The sequence below is a fragment of the Lissotriton helveticus genome, chromosome 12 (genome assembly GCF_964261635.1).
Source record: "Lissotriton helveticus chromosome 12, aLisHel1.1, whole genome shotgun sequence".
Taxonomy (NCBI): domain Eukaryota; kingdom Metazoa; phylum Chordata; class Amphibia; order Caudata; family Salamandridae; genus Lissotriton; species Lissotriton helveticus.
Window position 1 is genome coordinate 725,414,719 of NC_136073.1, and position 26,499 is coordinate 725,441,217.

General features: G+C 47.1%; 1 protein-coding gene across 8 annotated transcripts in view; it reads left to right on the forward strand.

Annotated features, from left to right (window-relative positions):
* ARHGEF2 (Rho/Rac guanine nucleotide exchange factor 2) overlaps positions 1-26,499 on the forward strand; it is an 876,584-nt gene that overhangs the window by 818,323 nt on the left and 31,762 nt on the right. For all 8 annotated transcript variants that reach the window (XM_078668338.1, XM_078668336.1, XM_078668334.1 and 5 more), the window contains 3 exons: positions 10,816-10,945; positions 24,617-24,726; positions 26,218-26,364. In XM_078668338.1, coding sequence (XP_078524464.1) covers positions 10,816-10,945; positions 24,617-24,726; positions 26,218-26,364 — 387 coding nt within the window. The remainder of the gene's footprint in view (positions 1-10,815; positions 10,946-24,616; positions 24,727-26,217; positions 26,365-26,499) is intronic.

Here is a 26,499-nt window from a genome sequence, read left to right on the forward strand (position 1 = left end):
AGGGTGCTCTCAGAACAAGAGACCGTCCTAGAAGTAGAATATACTCCGAACACGAGACACAGTTCTAGACCAAGGGTGCTCTCAGAACAAGAGACCGTCCTAGAAGTAGAATATACTCCGAACACGAGACACAGTTCTAGACCAAGGGTGCTCTCAGAACAAGAGACCGTCCTAGAAGTAGAATATACTCTGAACACGAGACACAGTTTTAGACCAAGGGTGCTCTCAGAACAAGAGACCGTCCTAGAAGTAGAATATACTCTGAACACGAGACACACAGTTTTAGACCAAGGGTGTTCTTGGAACAAGAGACCGCCCTGGAAGTAGAATATACTCTGAACGCGAGACACAGTTCTAGAGAAAGGGTGTTCTTGGAGCCAGAGGCCGTCCTAGAAGTAGAATATACTCTGAACACGAGACACAGTTCTAGAGAAAGGGTGTTCTTGGAACCAGAGGCCGTCCTAGAAGTAGAATATACTCCGAACACGAGACACAGTTCTAGACCAAGGGTGCTCTCAGAACAAGAGACAGTCCTGGAAGTAGAATATACTCTGAACACGAGACACAGTTCTAGACCAAGGGTGCTCTCAGAACAAGAGACCGTCCTGGAAGTAGGATATACTACAAACACGAGACACAGTTCTAGACCAAGGGTGCTCTCAGAACAAGAGACCGTCCTAGAAGTAGAATATACTCCGAACACGAGACACAGTTCTAGACCAAGGGTGCTCTCAGAACAAGAGACCGTCCTAGAAGTAGAATATACTCCGAACACGAGACACAGTTCTAGACCAAGGGTGCTCTCAGAACAAGAGACAGTCCTGGAAGTAGAATATACTCTGAACACGAGACACAGTTCTAGAGAAAGGGTGTTCTTGGAACCAGAGACCATCCTGGAAGTAGAATATACTCTGAACACGAGACACAGTGTTAGACCAAGGGTGCTCTCAGAACAAGAGACAGTCCTGGAAGTAGAATATACTCTGAACACGAGACACAGTTCTAGAGAAAGGGTGTTCTTGGAACCAGAGGCCGTCCTAGAAGTAGAATATACTCTGAACACGAGACACAGTTCTAGAGAAAGGGTGTTCTTGGAACCAGAGACCGTCCTGGAAGTAGAATATACCCTGAACACGAGACACAGTTCTAGACCAAGGGTGCTCTCAGAACAAGAGACCGTCCTAGAAGTAGAATATACTCTGAACACGAGACACAGTTCTAGAGAAAGGGTGTTCTTGGAACCAGAGGCCGTCCTAGAAGTAGAATATACTCTGAACACGAGACACAGTTCTAGACCAAGGGTGCTCTCAGAACAAGAGACCGTCCTAGAAGTAGAATATACTCTGAACACGAGACACAGTTCTAGAGAAAGGGTGTTCTTGGAACCAGAGGCCGTCCTAGAAGTAGAATATACTCTGAACACGAGACACAGTTCTAGACCAAGGGTGCTCTCAGAACAAGAGACCGTCCTAGAAGTAGAATATACTCTGAACACGAGACACAGTTCTAGAGAAAGGGTGCTCTCAGAACAAGAGACTGTCCTAGAAGTAGAATATACTCTGAACACGAGACACAGTTCTAGACCAAGGGTGTTCTTGGAACCAGAGACCGTCCTGGTAGTAGAATATACTCTTAACACGAGACACAGTTCTAGACCAAGGGTGCTCTCAGAACAAGAGACAGTCCTAGAAGTAGAATATACTCTGAACACGAGACACAGTTCTAGAGAAAGGGTGTTCTTGGAACCAGAGGCCGTCCTAGAAGTAGAATATACTCTGAACACGAGACACAGTTCTAGAGAAAGGGTGTTCTTGGAACCAGAGACCGTCCTGGAAGTAGAATATACTCTGAACACGAGACACAGTTCTAGAGAAAGGGTGTTCTTGGAGCCAGAGACCGTCCTGGAAGTAGAATATACTCTGAACACGAGACACAGTTCTAGAGAAAGGGTGTTCTTGGAACCAGAGACCGTCCTGGAAGTTATGTTATGTTATGTTATTTATGGGTCTTGTATAGCGCAACGGCTACTCCAAAGGAGTGTCCCGGCGCTTTTGTGCTCCAGACCCAGAAAAGAGACTGAAAAACATAACAACAGACAAGCCAAAACATAGGATGTAGATAATAGAGCTCTAATCAGAGAATAACCAAGTCTTGAGACCCTTCCTAAAGGCCAGCAGATTGGATGTAGACCGTAGGGACAAGGGTAGGAAATTCCACAACTGAGGGGCCAAAAATCTAAAGGACCGCCCTCCCAGGCGTGCCCTCTTTATACGTGGCACTGCAGCCAGTGCTAGAGACTCCGATCTTAAGGATCGCGTCGGCCGGTAAAAAGCCAGCCTCTTCTGCAGGTATTTTGCACCCGTGGCATGCAGTGCTTTGTGGGCTAATGTCAAAGCCTTGAACATTATCCTCTTCCATATGGGAAGCCAATGGAGGGATTGCAGCAAGTTAGAGGCGCTGGCTCGACGATGCAAGCCGAAAATAGCTCGTGCTGCAGCGTTCTGGGTCACCTGCAAACGCTGTAGAAGGTATTCTGGGAGACCCAAATACAGAACATTAGCATAATCCAATCTGGATCCAATGAGGGCCTGAACGATTATTCTCCGGTGTTCCTGGGACAGTAGAGGGAAAAACTTTCGAAGCATCCGGAGAATGCCGAAACAAGTTCCTGTAAGGGTTGCCACCTGGGAATTGAGCGTAAGCCCATTGTCAACTTTGATTCCCAGGTTCTTAGCCCAATTGGACGCCTGAGCTGGAGGGAACTTGTCGGCAGGCCACCAACCATGCCAGTCCGGTTCCAAGGGACATCCAAAGAAAAGTATCTCTGATTGATCCGAGTTGCACTTGAGGCTGTTTAGATGGAACCAATTAAAAACAGCCCCAAGGCACTCACGGTACTTTCCCCATCGAATTCTTCGCTCTTACGGCAGGTGAAGAGAAGCTGGGTGTCGTCAGCATATGAGACGATCTGGGCCCCGTAGGACTCCACCAGAGCCGCCAGAGGGGTCATGAGGATGTTAAATAAAGTCGGGCTCAGTACTGAGCCCTGAGGAACTCCGACTCCCAATGGCGGCATTTCGGCAGATCCAGGAGGGGCCCAGACCGTTTGCCGGCGGTTGGCCAAGAAGGAACAAAACCAATTGAGCACCGTCCCCCCTAGACCGATGTCATGAAGTCTTACGAGGAGATCCTCATGGGGGACGGTGTCAAAGGCCGCCGACAGGTCTAACATGACTAGCATCACCCTGCCTCCGTCATCCAGCACCTCCTTTACAATCTCTGAAACTTCCAGAAGCGCCGTCTCGGTACTCAAGTTGGATCGAAAGCCCGATTGAGACGCGTGGAGAAGCTCGTTAGACTCCAGGAAGTTGGAAAGCACGCTATGAACGTGCTTCTCCAGGATTTTAGTCAGTGCTGGAAGGAGCGAAATTGGTCGATAGTTGGACGGGACTTCTGGGGCAAGGTTGGGCTTTTTGAGGAGAGGAATCACCATAGCCTGTTTCCAGGAAAGTGGCAGAACTCCCTGACTCAATGAGAGGTTGAGAATAGGATTGGCTAGTGGGTTGACAACATCTGCCATTTTGGCTAAAAATTTTGCCGGACAGGGATCACATGGTGAGCCAGATTTAAGGTTCCTCATCAGAGCTAAGGATGACGCAATGGTAAGAGGCGGGAAGTCCAAAAGCGCCGGACCAGAGATAGGCGGGTGAGCTATCTCATTAGACAGGATCGAGGGATCAACTGCCGATCTCGGAGAGAAGGAATCCTGAATCTGTCTAATTTTGGTCGTAAAAAAATTGGCAATAGTGTCCGCCCAGTTCTCATCTGGAGCCTCCTGATCTGAGACCGAGCGTGAGGTAGTAAATTCTCGTACGATCAAAAAGATTTCCTTACAGGAGTTAGCTGCTTCCTCAATTTTTTTAGCAAAGTAGCACTTCTTAGCCTGTACAATTAAAGCATGATATGATTTCATCATGGACTTGTAGGTCTGTTTTGCCTCAGCGTCATATTGGGCCCTCCATGCGCGTTCAGCGACTTTGCATTGTCTGCGGGATTGGGCGGCCTCTGCCGTAAACCAGGGGGCCGAGGACCGTTTGGTGTCAGATCTAGGTGGCTGTAGAGGGGCTAGCTTATTCAATCTAGCTAAGAGCCAGGACTGCAGGGTATCTAAGTCAAGCTCCAGATCCCCCGTCACGGAGAGAGGATGGTTCACCAGGGCCTGAGATAACATGTCGGGAGATACCTGATGATACGCCCTATAGTTACTTCCCCGTTGCCTGGATGCCCTGATAGATGGTTTCTCGGTGCCAGATATTTGAAAATGTGCTAAATGGTGATCGGACCACAGTACAGGCAAGAGTGCAGTAACCACAATTGGTGAGGTGGAGAAGACCTGATCTAATGTGTGGCCTTTATCATGGGTCGGGCCCGAGAGATAGGGGAGCAGTCCCAGAGCAGATGTAATATCTAGCAACTTCACGACATCCTGACCCTGCTGATCTTCCATGTGGAGGTTGAAATCTCCCGCCAGTAAGCACTGTTCCGATCTAAGAACTAGTATAGACAAGACCTGCTGGAGATCCTCAAAGAAGGACCCCACAGGGCCCGGAGGCCTATATACTACGAGACCCTTCACAGTTTGTTGAGGTGATAGGGACAGGGTAAGTAGAATATACTCTGAACACGAGACACAGTTCTAGACCAAGGGTGCTCTCAGAACAAGAGACAGTCCTGGAAGTAGAATATACTCCGAACACGAGACACAGTTCTAGAGAAAGGGTGTTCTTGGAACCAGAGGCCGTCCTGGAAGTAGATTACCCTCACAAAGAGAGTCAGAGGTGGATAGTGTACTGGATAAAGACCGTCTTGGTCCGAGAGTGTGATAAAGTCCCGGACAGAGATTGTGATTTAAATAAGATGCTGACCTGTGAGGAGAGTGTGCTCAGAATAAGAGACACTCCAGAAGTAGAATAGACTCCGCACAATGACAGGTCTCAGTGGAGAGGATTGTGTGTTTGGCACAAGAGACAGTCCTGGATGGGCAGTGCACACAGATCAAGCGACCGCTCTGGACCGAGTGTGTCCAGGCGAAAAGATACCGTCCTCTCGGCGACTTTCCCTGGAACAAGACAGTCCTCGTTGGAGAGTGAGTGCCCCTGGGACGAGAAAAAAGTAGCGACAGAGACAGCCCTAGTCGCGCAGGTTCCTCCAACCAAGGGGTGGTTGTAGACGGCGAGTGCACGAGACAGTCATAAGAGAAGAGCGTACTCCAGAGCAAGAGACAGCCCTAGCCTACCAGACGGCCGCTCAGGAGAATGGGGTCACGCTGGCTTCCTGTGTCTGCTGGCCACGGAGAGCCTGGACAGCGGGTGGACGGAAGGGCAGTCCTGTGTGCATGCCCCCAGGCAGCAGACACTTGAACCTTTGGGCAGAGTCAGCATTTGGCACCCACGTGGGAAGTTCTGCTGCCAGCTTTAAGATTGTAGGAGGCGAGAAGGCTACTCGAGTAGACACCCGCTGATCAGCTGCCTGCGAAGAACACGGAAACCAGCCGCGTCTTCAAGGGTGCGGCTCGGGTCAGCAAAAGCACTCTAGCATGCGACCACTCGAGGGTTTTCTTGCATTTGCTGCCACCTGCCGGCACTATCGTGGAACAGGTCACTTTGAACTGCATTTATTTAGTTGCAGTTTTGTATGGCGTGGCCAAGACCCAAACTATAATAGACCCTTCATATAAACAACAATTTCGAAAAGATATGACTAGACGGGTAATACGAGTCTAATATGTGATCACATATAGAATATACTATACATAACCCAGAGTTTCCCGAACTGTAGGCCGCGAGCTGATCCTCGGTGGGTCGGGAAAGTTCGAGCAGTAAATAAAGAGGTCTTTAAATTCTTTGTTCAACTTCTCAGGCTGTGTCTTTTGTTCAATTGCTGCGGGTTTGATGTTTACTTTTCTTTCTCTGACTGCAAAAGGAGAGGAGTTTTTAAGTAATTATGTGACAATCTTGCTGGAGTAAAGGGAATGTGAAGTGAAAGGCTGTGTAGGGTGTTGTTTCTTTTTTTTCTAACGCGCAACAAAATGTAAATACTTGTAAATGACGTCTATGCAGTTACGAAAGCAAAGATGAAGTACGTTTTTTGTAAATGTGAAATGTGCTGGAAGCAGAGATTTTTTAACAGGATACAAACAAATCAAGACACTGTTCTTGGCGTTCGTTGAACAGATGATCAATATTCCTAGAAACCCGATTTCCATACATTAACATTTGTGTTCTATATAGCTCTAGCATTAAAACTGTCTGTGCAAAGCTAGTGGCAGTTTCAAAGGAAAATGTCCTCCTATAAATGACAATGCGCTACCATGTAAAGCTCTAGTTAGATTACAAATCCTCCGCCTCATGCTCATTAAATATAGGTGGGTCCTGAAAGTGGGTTGTGGTTCTAAAATGCTGTGAATCACTCCTAAAACCTACTATAGTTTAACACACTAGATAACATGATTGATAGTTAACATATGGGCAACCATGGTGTACAGTGGGGGTGGATACAAATACATAGGGTATGGTAGACAAAATATGGGAGCAGCATAGTTAGCAACATTACCAATTTATATAGATCAGAGTAAAGAGATGGTGGATATTCATGATGGGAAGTGAGGTTGAAACAAAGCTTTCAAATCTTTTTTACAAATATAATTTTGTGGTATTGTTCTAAATTATCCACATCCTAGGTGCACTTCTTGATGTTTTAGGGATTTTTCTTTCTTGGATGTTGGTATTTCAAGGAGCAGGACGGGGTCCTTGCTCTAAGAGGTGTCTGGTCCCCAGATAGTGTGTATTCACGCAAGTTAGTTAGGACATCCTGGAAACACAGCTCTATGCATGATGCAAGCCGGTCCATGGATGCTTCTCTGTTGCAGAGTGAGCCCCTTGCGAGTGATCAGAATGGAATAGGTGGGTTCATATTTTCTTGCTCTCATGGCCAACCGGGCATTGGCATGGAGGGAAGCTTTGAAGGGGGGGCAGGGTCAGTTTAGATGCACCCATAAGTAGGGAGTTGCCATGCTCTAGTCTCAACAGAGTGGGAATTGTGCGACTAACATCTGCTTCCAGGATAACGTTTTTCATAACAAACTGGAGTCTGAGTTGAAATTGAGCTCTCATTGCATTGATATGTGTGTGTGTGCTGGCTAAGATTTGTGTTCAGAATGAAACCAAGGGCTTTAATGTATTCAACAATTCATGGTTTACAATTGAATTCTGGAACTGAGTTTTGCGCTAAGGAGCGGGCTGGGGATAACGGGAGGAACTCTGTGTAGGCGGGTTAAGCTGTGATGTTGGGACAGACAGTTGTTTTAAGCAGGTTAAGCTGTGGTGGTGGGACAACCAGTCTTGCATTCCTTTCAAAATTGTGGTCACAAACTCTACTTCCTCAGTGATGCGGCTTAGTTAATGTAAGGGCTAGCGGAGGCTTCCATCCTAGTCTTTCCACAGATTCCGTAAGGTAAAGCTGGAAGAGGGGCGGGGTGTTGGAAACCTTCCCAACCCTTTATTCTTCTGACGTAGGGTTGGTTTTCCTCGTCTCTCGTTTGTTTCCATATACGGTCGGACTTCAAGTTTTTGGTTCCCTTTTTCAGAACTAACATGGTCACCTCCTTGAGAAGATTCATGGTCTATTCTTTTTTTTCCCATTGGGCCCATATATGAGAGGGTTTGTTGCGAGGTCAGCTTGTGTTTGGGGTGAAAGTGGTGTAGACAGGGAGGCGAAGCATTGCAAATTGCAATTGTCAGAAGAAGGCTTCACATTAAAAAGCCATGGACAGCCTGCTGAGCAGCTTTTTGTTACTGTTACTGCTCAATGCATTTCTTTCTAGTTTTATAGGTGGAGTAACTTTTCCATCTTGTGATGTTGAGTCCACACTCGGGCCAACAGAACAACAGTTGCAGACTTGGAAAGTTTATCCAACTGGGTTGTTTATACATGTCTCTGGGAGAGTCTATGCAACGTATGGGCGTAACAATTTATGAATGTGTTACTGGATTGGTTTGCCCCCTATCAGCATTTGGCATGGGAATATATGGTCATTAATGCACTTATGGTGTCCATCATTCCTCTCGGAGGCTGGGGTTGCTGCTCTTTGAATGGGTGTTGTGAGGTAGATCCTCCCATTGGACTGGCTGAAACTAACTTCCCCAGGTACAATCCCATTAGACTGACCTAAGCAAACTCCCCAAGGTATCCTCCCATTGGACTGATGTAAGCGAACTCCCCAGGGGACACTCCCATTGGACTGACATGAGCGAACTCTGCAGGGTACACTCCCATTGTACTGGCCGAAATGAACGCGCTAGGTACACTCCCATTGGACTGACATAAGCTAACTCCTCAAGGTACACTCCCATTGGACTGACATGAGCGAACTCCCCAAGGTACACTCCCATTGGACTGACATAAGCGAACTCCCCAAGGTACACTCCCATTGGACTGACATAAGCGAACTCCCCAAGGTACACTCCCATTGGACTGACATAAGCGAACTCCCCAAGGTACACTCCCATTGGACTGATGTAAGCAAACTCCCCAAGGTACACTCCCACTGGACTGGCCGAAATGAACACGCTAGGTAAACTCCCATTTGACTGATGTGAGCAAACTCTCCAAGGTACGTCCCCATTGGACTGTCCTAAGTGCACTCCCCAAGGTACACTCCCATTGGACTGACGTAAGCAAACTCCCCAAGGTACACTCCCATTGGACTGACATAAGCGAACTCCCCAAGGTACACTCCGACTGGACTGGCCGAAATGAACACGCTAGGTAAACTCCCATTTGACTGATGTGAGCAAACTCTCCAAGGTACACTCCCATTCGACTGTCCTAAGTGCACTCCCCAAGGTACACTCCCACTGGACTGGCTGAAACTAACTACCCCAAGGTACACTCCCATTGGACAATGGAAGAGGGGCGGGGTGTTGCAAAACTTCCCAAGCCTTCATTATTATAAGTAAACTAAGCAAACTCCCCAAGGTACACATATTTTATTAGGCAGGAGACAATGTCTACTTTTTGGTTGTGCCAGTGAGCTAAGAGCTGGTTACAATATGTGTAGGTTTGGTAGCCAAGCTGGAGAGACAGCACTGCTTCACCTAAATCTTCCACTTTTTGAGCCTGAAAATCAGACGTTCTCCTACAGATGGCTCACTCCTGTTCCCAGCTTAATCGCTTAATTTGTGAAAGGCTGTCCGGTGTTGATTCCACTCATATTTCATTCTCCCACCACCCTTTCCGGTCTCATTACCTGGCTCCTGCAGGTTCTTTTTCAGCACTGCGTTCTCCCGGTTACTGTTTTCCTATCTTCCTCTCACACTTTCTTTCTTCCTTCATCTCTCTTGCTCTGGGTCAAACTCTGATTATGAAAAATTAGTCCCAGTGCCCTCCATCAGCAACCCCTGTCACAAGTTAAGCACCACCCACCTCATGCTCCTGACAGATTTCTCGGGCACTGGGAATTAGAGCGAGCCTAGGAATAGGGGAGTCACCATGAATGTCTCCACTGCTGATGTTGACTCATTCTCACACCCTTCTGCAGCAGGTAGAAGACGAGCAGCCACCCTGGATATTAATAATTGTGTAAATAAAGTCTCTGCCCAACTGTGTTTCACTTGGGCGAGATGGGTCGACACGTAGGCGAGGAATCTAGCAGTCTCCCTGCCTCACTGAGCTTGTGTTAGACAGTAACATATTGAGTCCGCAGAACCGAGTTGTGAACTCGCCAGCGCATACTTATTGGCGCTATATTTTCTCAGCGTCTCTTTGCTTTGACACTGCCGGGGTATCACCCACCATCTGGACGTACCAACATTTCCTCCTTCCCGTTCAAAGTATCACCTTCGAAAAGGGCTGGGTAGGTTATTTGGATATCCCCACAAAACTGAGTGTCTCAAACGCGCCCATGGCTGGCAGACGTCGATCCATTGTGCACTGGCTTTCAAAAATCAAGAGTGACAAAGTGATGGTTGGGGGTTGTGCAAGGTGTTGAAGGGTTGCACCACCATGTTGTTTGGCCGGTTCGAAAAGGCTAAAGTGAAATTAATATTGGAAGCTGGGTAGGGCACTGTGTGAAAAGCCTACCAAAGATAAAGTCCAGGCTAACTATACTTTAGTTGCGTGATACAGACACACAGCGAGAAGACTGTTTTGAAAGGGATGGGGAATTTGGGGTACAGGGCAAAGAAACTAACATAGTTCTTGGTGGGCAGGGTTTTCAAAATATCTGTATACGATACATTAACATAAATACATTTCCATGGGAATTACACACAATGTCTTTGGATGTGCTGAAAATGTGATACAACCCTCGCCCTCCTGCTGCTATGCTGGACACCCCGGGAATAGGCTGTATTCAGTGTGTGTATTAGAAATCATGAGAGCTCTATTTGCCTACAGGTCCTGGATCTGATGTTAATGTCATAGACATATACATCATTCTCGTTGAAAATACAAGTCGCTGAAGGCAGACCTAACTGTCTGGGTGAATTGGGTGGTCGCGTATTAATTGGTTAGAGATGGCTGTATTCCCTGCGCCAGGAGTTTTGCCTTTGATGTTTATTAACGTTGAAAGAGTTCAGATCCACTGCTCAGAGTCTTAAGCCTCAGCCAGATGCTCACTTTCTGACTTCAAAAGAGGAAATGAGCACATTCCTGGCATACATGTCACTCCTTGGAGTTCAGGGAGCCCTGCATGCCAGGTCCCATCTTGTTTCACAAATTCATCTTGGCATCATCTCCTCTTTATTCCATTTTCAGCAACCGTACGTGAGCGGCCCAGCTCAGCCATCTACCCATCGGAGAGCTTCCGCCAGACCCTGCTGGGATCGCGAAGGGGTCGGCCCTCCTTGTCCCTGTCCAAAAGCGTCTCGACGACCAACATCGCAGGGTAAGTCTGAGTGTCCTTCGAGGGGACTTGCAGCCTCTCCTGCTCCGCACTGGCGTCCCCAGCTCACTGTGCTGAGCAAGGACAGCAGCAAGGGGTCTTTTCCAGGTATCTCTGGTTTCCAAAGGTTCTCCTCACACTGCAGGAGGAAGATGGTTTAGCTGCCTTGGCGGGAGTCGTGGAATCCGCAGACTGTGTGCAAGATGTGTAATGACCAGGGCTGGAAATGGAGCGCGGGGTAGTGGGAGGAGATTAAGTTGGGACCAGAAGAAGAGAGTTTCAAAAAGCACAGCAGAAACAGATGTAACTAAACATACGTCTGTTGTGATGTCACTGCTGCAAACCAATCCCCTTCTAGCAACTTCTGGAGCTCCTTCTGCTATGTCAATTTCTGTAAAGTGACCCCCTGCACCCGCTTTTTACATTACCGTGCCTCTGTGTCCAACTTTTGTAAAGCACCCCCATGCACTCGCTGTCTGGTATGTTACCCTCTATGCCCACCTTCTGGAATGGTGGCTCCAGAGGTGAAGTTATGGAAAAAGATCCCCTGCCTTGTCTTTATGGAATGTGATCCCTTTCGCCCACCCTCTGGAACATGATTTCCTGCACCCACCTTATAGTATGCGACCCCTTTATCCACTGTGTCGAACACGATCGATGGCGTCTACCTCAGAAAATGTGATCTCGTTTTTCCACCTTCTTAAACACAATTCCCTGCTCCCACCTTTCATTTCCAACCCTGGTAATTACAAAGATGAAAGATTGAAGCTGATTGTCAATCCTCAAAAGAGCCCTCTTATGTGACTCATTAAAATGCTCAATTTAAGGAATTGGGAAAGAAAAGATGATTCACTCCAAGGCCTGGTACCTTCACATTTTTAGCCCTCACTGCGCATGGCAAGTAGTTTTAGCAGATTTCATGGGAAATATGCCATTCTCGGTTTCACTCCCTCGGAAGTCATTATTCACTTTATTCAATTTATCATTTTTTAGCTTCGGACCAGTGCTGTGTAATGTTGTTCAGGTTTGGTGCATAAGGGGAGAGGAGCATCCTTGTAGTTGTCTCGACCAATGGGGAATGAGGTTCATTGACCATACACACGAGAAGAGTGAATAGAGTCTCCAGGTCTGCTCTCCGGTATTCCTTGTGTGCGGGTCTGGCAGACCACTGACCAACTGTGCAGTGAAATGGCCTTTTGCCACGCGAGACAGGCTTGCGTGCACACAATAGACTCACCCAATGTGTGGGAGGGATGGTCAAACCACTTAACATTTTGTTTTAGCACATTCCTAATAATAGTTTGTCCACACCTTGAATTGAACATAGTAAATGTAATTGTTCAGAGTAATGAAAACCTCACAGGGAAATGGGACTAGTTAGAGAGACGCATTAAAAGGGGAGTAGGTTCCATGTCAATAGCTCTAGCATTCAATGAGCAAAGAAGCAAAGAAAATAAATGCAAACTTTAAAGTGTAACAGGCGGAGTGTTTACAACCAGTGAGATGTCTTCTTGTGAAGCAACCAGGCTTGCTGAAGTAAACTGGTGAACAGTCTCCAAACTACTAGATAAAACAAGCTTTCAGGAGCTGTTAGCACCACAGACTGATAAATAACAGTGGCTTCCGTTGAGATTGTGAGCATTTCCAAGTATAACAGAGCCGGCACACTAAGATGTATCCCCCAGATCCCCATGCTTTTTCGTGTAAGGGTGATAAACGAGTCCTCTCCACATTAAAAATAAATTATAATAATCAAACGCAGTATTGGGGTAGAATTTTTTGTCACCTTTGGCAAAATGACTTCTGGCACCACATTTGCTAGTCTTCCTCAAAGAAGCAGGGACTAATTGGCAGGCTGCACGAGCACTCTGGCGCCCCCATGCTCTGGCAACGGAGGGGGCAGACTAGCATTTGTTGCCTTTAGGACACTGTAGGCAGCTACCTCAGGGCACCACCACAGATATCCACAAGAGGGCACTAAAATGCAGCAGATATTCACACAAATGGCTTTTTTAGCTAGTCTCAGTTTGATCTACAGCAGCAGAACATTATCTCCTGCAAGCAGGAGCATTGCTTCAGGGAGGCGTACCCCCTAATAAATGTACTTTCTGATAACGAGTTGGGTACAGGTGTTTTCAGTCGGTAAGCTGAGATGTCTGTCGCATTTCACCAGGAATGTGTACAGACAAAAACACACACTTTCTTCCTCTCTGTTTTGAAAGTCTTACAAAATGTTGGTTATTACAGAATGTTGTGTTTTTTGTCTTAGTGCTCCTACCATTCTGCATTCCTCTCCCTTTCCACTGCCCCTTAGCCCCCTCCCGTGCACCCTGCTTGGCGTATAATGTATTTTAACATTATACTTCAGCCTGATTGTTGGAAAATCTGAAGCCCCCCTCCCCATCTTTCTTACCGGCCAGTCTACGCGCGAGACGAGTCCGTCAGCCCCACATGCTAAAAAACACGTGCTATATGTGCAAAAGAAAATTGTGGTACAACACGGTTTATGCACAAGACTGTAGAATCCCGAAAAAATGGCACACAGAAAAAAACTATAAGAAGTGAAACGTCGAACAGATTAGCTGAAAGGTCTAATAACGATATTATTGTAAAGGGCGGGCCCTAGGCCCTCATGCTGGAAATCACTGGGACGCAGGACATACTGCTTACTCGGTGCAACTGGCCCAGAGCACGTGCGCTCGGCCTCTTTTATTGGTACTGTGTCACATGACCTGTGACATCAGTGGTGGGTGGGTGTTCAGTGTAGTTACAGGCTCAGCACTAGAATGCTGACTTGTGCTGGGCATTACATCCCTCCCCAAATTGGTTAAAAAGTAAACCAAACATGAAAAGTCCAAACACCTGTGGGGGAAAGAAAACACAGAAAATAACATTGGACTTGCGCTTTCAAAAGAGTCTCTTTGGCTGCTTGCAAGCCGCAGGCAGTATAGTTCTTGCGTTTTGAATTAGCAGTTCTTGCGTTTTGAATTAGCAGTTCTTGGTGGCACGGTTCTTAGTTGTTCGGCGGGTTCATTCTTTCTCTGTCGGCTGTTCTCAGCCCTGCCTTTTGCTTTGCTCTCTTGGTGACGAATGGTTCAAGAGAGATGGATGACGTGGTTGTTGTTTGCCTTCCGGCTACTTTTCTCCAAGCTGGTTGCGTGTTGTTTCCAGGCAGGCTTCAGTGTGTTTCTTAGCAGGTGAAGATAGTAGGTGCGAACATCCCTCTCACTAGGATGCCCCTCTCGCCGGTTTTCTTCTGCCACAAGATGTCCGGGAGGACCTCTTTGCCAGGTTTCCACTGGACTGGTGTTTTAGGTCGCGTTGCTCTACCATAGCCTTCGGGCCGTGAGCAGGGCGCTCCACGAGCCTCACCGTCGTGTCCTAGTTCCACCTGAAGGTTGGGTTGTCGACTCTCTTCATTGCTCTCGAGGCTTTCATCCTCTTGAGTCCTGCAGACGTGCTTCTGTAGATCTGTCTCCCGTTTGGGACTTGCTGCCACCAGAGTTCCTTGAGGCCTCTTCTTGGGTTGCCACGGGTCGGTGTGGAGTGGTCAGTTCATCAGCTGGATGTGTGAGCACTCTCGCCATTCGATCTTCCGCCAACCCCAGAGGTAGATGTCTTCAACAGTCTATCTTGCTCCCTTCTGCGTTCGCCATGTGGATGGATGATTCGTAGGTGGTTGTCTTTGGTCTGCTCTGCCGGTGCTCTTACCAGGCTTGTTCTCCATTGCACTCCGGTGTTCCAGTGCCTGTCACCTTTCTTCTTTTCTTAGTGGCGGTGGCCACTCTGTTCTTTCTTCATTCTTCTTAGCTTGACAGTCGTGCCACTCTGATTACGTCTTCCTTCTTTTCTTCTTAGTGGCAGTGGCCACTCTGTTCTTTCTTCATTCTCCTTGCAGTGACTGGGTGTCACTCTGACTTCTCTTTCCTTCCTTTCTTCGGTGGCAGTGTGCCGCTCCGATCTTTCTTCCTCTCTTCTCCTCTTTTCGCAACGTACCCTGTTCCCCTTTTCTTCATCTTCTCTGGCCAGGCTTCCCCATGCAGCGCGCGCACTCTGCACGTGTCTTCCTGGTCTTGTCCTAGTCCTAGGACACTATCTTCTCATTACTCGCTTCCCAGGGTTAGCGTCGCGACCTTCACATCTTCTTCCTGTTGCTTTCGTTAATTTGTGTGGTTGAAGTTCGTGGGTCTAGGTCGTCGGACCGTGCATTGTCTGAACTTCTTGGACGTCGTGCTGGTCCCTTCTGCCGAGGTCTGGCAGGTAGGATTTGTGGTGCTGAGCTTCTTGGACGTCGTGCTGGTCCCTTCTGCCGAGGTCTGGCAGGTAGGATTTGTGGTGCTGAGCTTCTTGGACCTCGTGCTGGTCCCTTCTGCCGAGGTCCGGCAGGTAGGCTTCTTGTTGCGACCATCTGGCTGGTCGACTTCGTGCTTTGTGACCAAGCTGAGTGGTCAGGTTGCTTCTGTGGTGTATCTTCAATGCTGCGGGTTGTCTGCGCAACCATTTCCTGTTCATCGCAGTTGAGTTGGTTTGGTGCGCATCTGGATGCGCTCTTCATGTCTTCTCTTGTGACTTGCTGCTTTGGGCTAGTGCTGTCCGCACTGCTGCGCATTAGCGTCATGCGCTTTCGCACATCCTCGTGCTGGGTTCCAGAACCATCGTGTGGGGGTATTCTTACTTTCGCCATTTTGTTGCAGCGATGACCTGTGGCCACCAGGCATCGCTGTCTTCTCTTCTGGCGTGGCGTAGATGCTTCTTGGGTGTTCGCTTCTGGAGGGTTACGTCACCACTCCATGGATTTTCTTCTGTTTGGTGCTGGTTGCGATTCTTGTGAACTTCTTCGCGTGGGCGCACTTGTCGCGCGTTCTCTTGAATATCTTGTGAGGAGTCGCTGCACTCCTGGCGCGCTTTCCTTGGGTTGTCTTTGCGCTCTTTTAGGCTTCTGGTGCGCTGCTGCGCATTTACCTTTTCTCTTCCTCGGCGGTGTGATGGTTTGTGGACTTCTTAGGACTTGGCGGCGGGCAGGTTGCTGCTCTTCGTAGTCTTTTGCTGCAGACCTTCCTTGTGCTTTGTGGCGCGTTTCTCTTCTTGCGAGTGACCACCTGCCAGCAGGTGGTCCTCTATCAGTCTCTGTGCGTCACTTGTGGTAGCTGGTACTTCCTTGGCTTGTCGCAGGCTTGTTGTCCTTTGAAAACTTTTCCTTGGCTTGTGTAGACTCTTGGAGTCTTTCCCTGTGTTAATCCAATGCTTGTTTTGCCTCGTGGCATTGAAGTCAGCTACCAGTGTCTTGGATATCCTGTGAGGGTGATTCTGCTTTTGGCCACTAGATGGTGCTGCAAGGTTGAGTTAAGGCAGTTCTCGGCCGTTTTCTTCTTTCTGGAACCTCGTTCGGTTCCGTGGTTGTTCCTTTGCCCAGTGTATTAACCTCTTTGGAGTGTGGGGAAAAGACGATCAACATGTGGTGAGTGTTTTCCTTTGGTTCCCTCTGGCTTGTGCACACACATGGCTGGGGCGCTTCACCGCTGTCCCTATTTGTACTCCCTGCGGCGCTCCAATGGGCCAGAGAGACTTCACCCACGCTGCCGGCTTCACTTTACTGCCGGTCTTTCTCATCGCGGGGAGTAGGGCTGGCTGCATTACCCTCTGTGGGGGAGGGGTCCTCGGGGTTAGAAGAAACGGAGGGTAACCCGAGGCAGTTGCCGTCACCAACCCCTTGCCCCTTCACACTTTCCTGATTATGCCACAGCATGGGCAATCACTGGGGAGTATTGATTTAATATGTCCTCGAGCTGGGTGCTGCCTTCGACCTTTCACACCCCGCCGCAGCTTCACTTGTTACACGCTGCGCGGCGGGGGAGGGGTGTCAGCGCTGGTCTCCGCTCTCGGCTACACACACATACGGAGCAGCGGGGGGCGAGGCAGGCGGTCATCGCTGGACTGCTGCCTTTTGCGGTGAATTTATGTTTGGCTGGGCCTGCGCAGGGATTGTACGGGTGATGTTACCGGCTGAGGCCGGGTGCTGATTTCACGTTTTCCACCCCCGCCGCTTTCACACCACACGCGGCGGGGGAAGAAGTTAGCGCTTGACGGGTGGGCTCCGTTTAAACTCCGGTTGATTGCGGGTGAGCTCCGCTTCAGTTGTCCGGCGCCTGGCAGCTCCCCTCACGCTGCGGGCGCTCTATGGTAGTTTCTCACCCCGCCGCCGCACTTCACACGCGCGGCGGGGGACGCTGCAGGCAGGCCGCGGGTGGGCTCCGCGAGCCTTGCTTAATTTAAGTCGATAGCTGGCGCCGCTCTCATTGCAGGGGGCGTATTAAGTGTTCGTGGCTCATAGCGGGTGGGCTCCGCTTTTAGTGCTTCACAGTCTGGGGCTCACCTTCGGCCGACGGGCCTGTGCTTCCGCGGGTGGGCACCGCGATGGCTCCGCTTGTCTTCTTGGGGCTCCGCCACGGCAGGGCGGACCACGGCAGGCTGGAGAGGTGCGGGGTGAGCTCCCGGTCACCTCCTCCTTCTTCTCTAGGCCCGGGGCTCGACACACGCCCCACGGGCCCCTCGGCGCTCGAGTCTTCGCAGGGGGTGCTCTCAGGCGAGCAGCATTCTCTTCCCCTTTCCTACGAATTTTCGTTTAGCTGGCACGCGTGGAAACAGCTAAACCCTCGTCGCCATTGTAAAGGGCGGGCCCTAGGCCCTCATGCTGGAAATCACTGGGACGCAGGACATACTGCTTACTCGGTGCAACTGGCCCAGAGCACGTGCGCTCGGCCTCTTTTATTGGTACTGTGTCACATGACCTGTGACATCAGTGGTGGGTGGGTGTTCAGTGTAGTTACAGGCTCAGCACTAGAATGCTGACTTGTGCTGGGCATTACAATTATCAATAGTTTGGTGCTTGGGCAATTTGTTTCCTCCTCCCCAAAAGAAATATGAGCATCAATATTTCCTTAAAGACCCGAAAACGTGTAAATGTCGTAGTTATTCCAAATGCACTAGAATTTAAAATACCGAGGCAAGGGGCGCCACCACGTGGCCAATCGTTGCCTAGCCTTCTGCTCCATAAACGGGTGGTTGATTTCTCCTTTAGTGTTCAGAGCGAGTACATTCCTGTTTTGTTCTCATCCATTGCAAATGGACGATTGGTGGTTCTTGGATGCAAAACAGACCCGTTGTCGAAATATCCGTGTGACAATGGACCTGGCGATGTACAGGGCGATTTACCTTCGAGAACACGTGGGTCATATCTCCCTCTCTGGGAACACTTGTGCACTAGTGAAAATACAGTGGCCCACTCTTATGTGTTGGGCTGGGATTCTGAAATAATGTGTTTTTGCTCTTCCACTGTGAGCATTTTCTTTGCCAGAGGTATTTGGGCAAACACTGCTGCTTCCAACTGTAGCTGCCGTTCATTGGCACAGAGTCAGCTAGTCGGCTGTCTCACCCTTTCGCTCATGCAGGGAGATGTCGAAGACACCAGCTCTGTACACCTGTAACGTCCAGATCGCTTGTCAGTCGCAGCAGTGGATTCTCGCAATATGTTGACTCAAAAGTGCCCTGAAAGAAAGGGGTGAGACTGGGCAGTGTAGGCAGATGCGGTGTAATGAGTATGGCTTTTTGGGATGCCTCCTACTGACTGACACTCGACCATTTTATAGTAAAACTAGGTCTCCACTTTAAGAAAATCGAAAAAACGATGCAAACATTGCAAATACGCAGGCAAGTCAACAAACTGGTCTGAACGAAATCAACAGTCAAATATTAGACATATGTAGTCTAGAAAACACTATGGACATATTGGCGCCTCAGGCGGGCCAGCCATTTGGAGTTTGAACAGGCCAATTTTTATTTATTTATTTGTGATAACAGGTTTATATAGCGATATCATGCCGTTACCCCCCAGGAGGGACTAGGGTAATGTACAAAGAACGTATTTGAAACTTAAAGTAATTTACATTGCAAAAGACATGAATAACCTAGAGCAAAACTCAGAGTAATAGAAAAGTGCATAATCTAGAGAGTAATTCTACGTCTAGGTAAACAACTGGCCATCAGAAGGGAGGAAGGAAGAGGACAGACCAGTTTTTCCTACGGTAGAGGCGTAAGATTTGCGTTTATAGAGGTTACGTCGTGTTACTTATTATTTGAAGACACTGTTCACAGTGGACATCTTGGTGCTGTAAAAGTAGCAAATTTCAAGGAGAAGCAGCACAGCAAACAGAAGCGACATGGAAAAAGAGGCTCCGAAGTGGCACATTGCAGACTCGAAGCGCTGCATTTCGTGGCGCATTGCAGTCTCGGATGCTGCATTTCAAGCTTTTTCCAAACAAAGATTGGACAGGCTGTAGCTGGAGGTTCCAAGGAGGCTTCTGCCAGGTTGTAGACACTGCACGAGAACGCGCACCTCCAAGCATCCGAGATGTGGCGTTGAGAGTTCGAGGCAGAGGTGGCAGCACCAGAGGAGTGTGTGCGCAGAAAACCTCTAGCTTCCGTAAGTTGTGGCTAGCATTGCACTGCATATGTTGCGCACTGGTCACTTATAGACTCGAGAGCGGATGCTTTTGTAAGAAAAGGAGTGCGGTAGTCCTTTATTCGATGACTCAAATGAATGCACATGCGGCGGTCTCTTCCCTAGCAGCATAGGAAAGAGCCATAGACCCTGGTACAAGGGTTCAATGGGCCCCTCTGGTCCTTGGGCCCTGTGCCACTGCTGTACCAATGGTAGGTACCCCCCACCCATCCTTTCCATGTGAGCTTCAACGATTTGCAAGATGCATCAGCCTTCAATAAATTATTATCCATTTTAATGGAAAACACAACACATTGAACTGCCTCCTCAGTCTTAGACTGTGAATGTTATGTTTGTATTTGGCAAATCCTTTTGTTTACAGTTTCAGTAAAAAGGTGCAATACAAAATAGAGCACTGTACAAAAAAGAGCACTGTACAAAATAGAGCTCTGTTAAATGCATGAACATCATGCACATGGACACTTTAAAGCCTCCAGTCTTCTCCCCCTCCCGCCCCCCCCCCCCATGCAATCCGCAGCACTTCTCATTGGTTCTGTCAAGGCTGTCTGCTCACCTAAAGCGACATTGGCTGGGATGCTGCATATATTAACTCTTTATTCATTCCACTGTCCACAGATTTTAACCCATTTAAGGGGGCAACATCGCCCTTCATAGATCACCCTTTCAGCCAACATGCAGCAGTCCATATCGCGTTTCCATTCCTCCAGCTGTGGCACCTGTTTCGCTCCCCACATTTTAACAAAATGTATTTTTGCTACAGTCAACCCCAGCACTAACCATATACGTTCCATGTGGACCAAATCAGTATCCTCCCAAGCATTTAGGAGATACCACTTCGCTGCCAAAGCGAGTGTGGACCCCCATATTTCACTCAAACTGTCAACTACTGCCAACCAGAAGCCCTGAAGGATTGGGCTAAACCTTGTGATAGGTACCAGTGTGGCCACATCTTGTCTGCAGTCTTCACTTGGCACCCTACCCGTCTTAAACAGCATGGCTGGGGAGTAAAAGGAGCGGTGGGGGATTTTTAATTGTACTAGGCGGAGACCTGAACGTATGTTCACCTCTCTAGGGGATGCCATGGCTTCTTCCTATTTGTCATCCTCGAGTTCCCCTAGATTTGTACCCAGCGTTCTCTTAATTGCGTCAGGGCGTCAGGTGCATTCTGGAGTATTTCTTGTGTGTCAGAGATGTGGCTTTGCGTGGCATATAATCAACTAACAGTCTGTCCTCTAGGGGTGAAGACTCCTGTAGCACTTCATCCCTTGTCAGCGTTGCCGTCAGTGCATGTCGGACCAGTAGGCAATGATATGTTTTGGTAGGCGCTAATTGGTAGTCATGTTGCAGGTCTTTTTACGGAATGACGTCACTCTGATGCCATAAGTCTTCCACCTGGGAGGGACCTATTAGGTCTAACTTGTCAAAGCAAGGCAGCAAAAACAAAGAAGAGAGAAAGGGTATTTTATGAGGGAATACTCATGATCCCCTTGTAATGGAATAATCAAACAATTGGAAAAGTACACCCTGGAGACACCTTAATGCCTCCGAAGTATAAAGAGAGGTATACACAAAGGCGAATTTCTCCTTTTTAAGAAGACCCCTCACTCACCAACCTAGTTGGTGACATGCTTCATCTTAGGGGTCCCACTCGAATAGCCGAGTGCTATCCGGGTGTGCCACGACATCTGATTACAGTGGAGCAGAGGTTTTTTTGTGGTGCAAGTGTGTGAAAAAAGTGGATTAAAAATTGGCCAGATTTAACTCCCTTCATAATTTTTATTCTTGAGCAACTGGGCAATGTTAAAAATTCGTAAGACGTAGTTCTTGGTTAAATTGACCTTTGGTATCTTGGTAGTGAAACAAAAGTGAAATAAAAATGGTTTACATGTTTCAACCTGATGGCGATAATACCAGGTTTTCGTCAGGACCAGTGGGCGTGACCCGGGTGGTCTACACGCGCTAAGGTGTACCCTATCCTTGGTCACTGCTATACCTAACCATGTACTCACAGTCAGGTTTCCTCTCTGCAAATGTTGAAAGGAAATAATCTGTGAAGACAAACATACGCAAAACATAATAAGTTGCATCAGGGGTGTCTTTAGAAAAAGTGCTCCTCTTGTTCACAACCAGTGCATTTAAACGGGAAAATAAACAAGATGTGTCTGGTGACTACTGGAGGTAATCACACGTAATATGCCCCATTCAGTATGCGGCACCAGAAGGCAATAATAGCCAATTGCACAATCAAACTGGACAGAAGCTCTGCCCGTGATCATGCGTTACAACCCAGTCTCAACATTCATAAAGTAAGTGTCTGCGCGCTCACACAAATTAGTGAGCTAAAAGGAGTGAAAATATGCCGGATGTACAGTCACTCCTAATAAATATTCAGATAGTGAATATCTTAATCCACACCACTGTCATAATTCAATTAAAGTGGGTGTCTACGCACTCAAACAAATCGGTGAGGGTGTACAGCAGGTTAAAGCATGCATGCTGGTTCAGAGCGTTACAAAGGAGATGCTGTGAATCGCAGGTGTGAATAAAAGGGGGCTTACTAAAGATGCAAGGTTGCGTGCCTCATGGAAGCCAGGGTCAAGGTGCTGGCCCTTTTGCACAGTCTGGGAACAAGGAAGGTATATTGTATTAGTACAATCGTAATGGTCATGGAGTAAAAGGGTAGCAGAGTGAGGAAGCAGAGCCTACCCGAATCATGTCTGTATTCCTCATTGTGTGAAGACCAGTCATCGGCTGTTACGCCTGGTCCGAGACCCGCATCGGCACCCAGAGAATCTCCATAGATTCATCGGCAGCGGACCGATGAGTAACCACACCGCCGTCATCTCCCTACGTCATCCCAGACTTCGGATACACCAGCCATTGTGCTGTACAAGTTCAGGCTGAGAATCCCCGGCCTAGAAACTAGAAACTGTCAAAAATATATACCACCACCCCCCCCCCCTACTCCTGTCTTGAAAAAGAACTGCCGTGACCACCGATTGGGGCACCTTAGGGTCGAAACGTCGACGCTTGTCCTGGGGTTCAGCACGACCAGGATTCCAACTGAAAGAAAAAGAATCCTTGGCTCTAAATCAGTAGCTGGCCACCAAAAAGAACTCTTGTATATATCTGTAAATTATTTGCAGTGTATATATCTTTCACCTTTTTGAGCACCGAACACAATTTTCACTCAATTGCACCTTGCCACTTATACTGACAATCTACCCATGTACTGTATGACATCAATGAATGACGTAATTCTGATAAAAAGATACAGTACAAACCAGTCGATCTTATGACTTATTTGCTAAATTATAAATTTCTGAAGAAAGTGTGTGCAGGAGAGCTTCTGCCCTAGAATGCATGTACTAGCAGTGTCAAAAGTAATTTTGTTTTACCCAACAGAAACAATTGTTTGTTTAACCATTAATTACCCAGGTTCTGAGGGACACAGGGTTACCCCTTTTTCTTTAACCATCCCTGAAGAGGGCAGCATAGAATCAACCTATTTAGTTTCAGACTGAAGCTTTCCCCTATACCCGCATCTCAACCAAATTCCTCATTTCCATTCGTGAAAAAATTGGTTGCCCATTGGGGACCTATTGTGTTATAACTGTATATCGTAACATAGTGTAGAACACATAAATACCAATCAACACAGCACAAAACAGAAGCCACTCCACTCCTCGGGTTGCCTCGTGATGGCTGTACCAACATCATACTGAGATGTTCCAAAGATTTGCAATGTAGCGCTAATGGTCTGATGGTCATCCTTGCTCAGAACACATTGCACCCTGTGGGAGCGGATCATACAAGTAAATGGCAAATAGTTACCTTCGTGCGACAAGGTGAGGATTGAAATTTGCAAGGTTGCATCTGCTCGGAAGCTGTGCCTACAAAGGAAACTGTGTTGTTTTTGAAGTAGCACACAAGCGGCCGAGGGCCGTGGTCAGAGAGGAAAGGTCAACAAACAAAATGGATCCCCTAATTTATAACATTGCTCAGCCTTCATGTGGCCAAGTTCTTGGAAATTTTGAACACAAATAAAGTAATAAAAACAACAGTGTGGGGTCCAATGAAGAGATTCACAAAGATTTTTTAAATATTTGAGACTGCATAGAAAATATTATATCTTATGCATGCTCTGACTTCAGAAATGTTGGAATTATAAGTGGCAAGATATAATGGGTGTGTTACCTGTCGAACATCGAGAAATGTTATGCAGATGATGCGGGCACCTACACACTTGTGAGCATTTTGTGTGTTGTGTCACACTCATATGTGCACATCCAAGCTTGCACTTGAATGATTCTGAGCTAGGTACTGTAAAATGTTCAGAAAGTTTGTGTACTTCTCATTTTCAGAAGAAGTGAGAAGGAGGGAAAAGCATTTCTCGGTAAATATTTTCTCAAGTTAGTAAAAATTAAAGAAAAAGAGAATTAAAAAATGTTGTTATTTTCTCTAAAGTAAGAATGCATTGTGGAGATTCTGCACTTGTGCGATATGGGGAAATGGTCATGAGTCTGAAATCTAGGCTTTTCCTTGTATACATTTCACTATTCTCATGTTTCCCATGGCTATGCTGGCAATTTGAGTGAATCACATATTCAATCATAAATGCTAACCATGAGTATGTGAAGACTGGGGCTGCGTGAACATGTGACTTTCTTTGTAAATTTAACCATGAGCATTTTATTCTATTCAGTGGACCAACATTTAAAACTCTCATCCTCTTGAACTCCATTTGCAGGGTTTGGTGCTGTTCACATGCACTTGATGCACCAGAAACTGATTTTCAAAACCACAAGCCATGGTTGTGGTTATCACCTTAGGTGGCAAACATTCCCCTAAAGTCTTTAGAAGTGCCTCCGTGAATTTGTTGAATAAAAGTGGCATCTTTATTCAGATAATGTGTGTAATTGTTACAAGATGTGTCCTTCCCAGAGCAATTCTTGAGCAAGCCTGGCTCAAAGGATGGGCCTGCAATAACTACAAGGTCATCCCATTGGCTGCGTAGAACCCATCTCACAACAGAGGTTCGACTTTGCACACTTTAATTCAATGGTACATTATCCACCAGAAGCAGAGAATGATTGTTCTGAGATGAGGTGAAGAATGCTATCCAGTTGTTAATTTACCTGTTTGCTTCTTTGAAGGAACTTGAACGATGATTCGCCATTGGGAATTCGCAGGATCCTTTCCCAGTCCACGGACTCCTTAAATATGAGGAACAGGACACTCTCCATGGAATCACTCGTGGACGAAGGTAAGTGAAAAAAGCACTGGTTGAGCAGGACGATTGGTCAACAACTCTCTTAAAACTATAGGTAAATATAAAAAAGATATGTTATTTTAATGCCGGTACAGAAAAAATCCAGGCTTCCAATTAAGTGATAAATTCTCAGTTTACAGCTCAAATTTTAAGTATGTGGGGCCCTTAAAGCGATCTAAGATATAGTTTCAAGTATTAACTTTCATATGCACAGATCAAGTTTTCCATACGTGCAGTTCCTGTTCTTTTGTGCTGCCACCATAAGAACTGAAGCACATTTAGGTCTAAATATGAGATTGCAACAGTATTTAGTGGAACCATGAAAGGCCTTGTTCATGCCTTATGGGTTTCGAGTCTAGAATCAGTCTCAGTTGCTAGGGGGGGCATACGCTAGTCTTGGGGGAATATCTTAGCTGCCAGCAAAACAACTGGGCCTTGGATAAGTAAAAGTAAAACAGAATAGTTGCTAGGGTACAGCCTTTGTTTTTTAAAACCATTTTTTGTACTGGTGGCTGGCATGAGCCTTCACCTCTCTTCTTTTTGCGCCTTAAACCCGGTGTTACTATTGAGTCCTGCAAGAATCTTCAGTACATCGGAGAGATACTCTGGTTCTCCAACTATTGTCAAGGTTTACCTTTACTATCTTATCGTTGGTTATACACTGGTCTGTGAAAACCCTATGGAAACAAGCTCCCAAGAATACATGATTGCTCCATGGATCTCTGTAGGGATGTCATGCTAACTTATCCATCCTAGAGGGCTTCCAGCTAAACCCAGACCGGCTTCTGGGTATTTCGTTTTTCATCAACCTTTCTTTGCTTGGCAACCATGAGATTGGGGTCAGAGAGCAGAAATTTCCCCACAGCACTCGAAATGGTAAACAATTAGAGAGGATCTGCTCCCTTTCCTAAAGTTGGGGCATTGCTTCCCCTCACCAAGTGTACAGAACTTTTGTATTCTCTTTGCCACTCTGAGACAAAGGGAGCAAGCATGAGACCGGGTAAGACCTAACTAGTCAGCCTATAAGAGATTTGAGCTCCAGAAGAGTTAACCAATGAGTTGAGTTTTATCCTGTTTCTAGTTGCTCCCAAATTTGTTAAGTAAGAGAGCTGAGGTAGAAGAAAAGAGATGGTGGGGGTCTTTAGCATTTGTTTGTTAGCACCAAAGAGGCATAAAAAGTGTATGTTGTGCTCATTTAATGTTCAAATAATAATCATTTTCAAGAACGATGCAGTTTGTTTAAGTATGGAAGTCAAGATTAGAACTCTGGTTTTCTTGTTGCACAGTCGATGGTGGGTTCATAGTACCACACCGCACCCTAATAATATGGATTAGGATTGTGATGTAAACACCAGGCGCTGCCACGGCAGATCTTGGGGAAGGAAGAGAGCTGTGAACTGAGCTAAAAACTAGGATGCCCATGGGCTGTGTTTGGGATTTTGTCACTGAAATTCACCGAATTTTTCTCTGCCCAATCTTCTGTAGGGACAGAGGTCATGTACAATCAGCTAATGAGCGACTTTGAAACTGATGAGAAACATTTTGAGGCGGACTCCTGGAGCCTGGCCGTGGACAACAACTTTCTGCAGCAGCACAAGAAGGAAGTGATGAAACGACAGGATGTCATCTATGGTGAGTCGGGTTGACGCCAAGCTGGGAGTAGCTAATTCTGAGACGTTTGCCAGGGTTTTGTTTTTATTATGGTTTAGGTTAATATCTTATAGCCTTTTAATTCTGAATTGCAAAATGTATATGGCTTTGCGATAG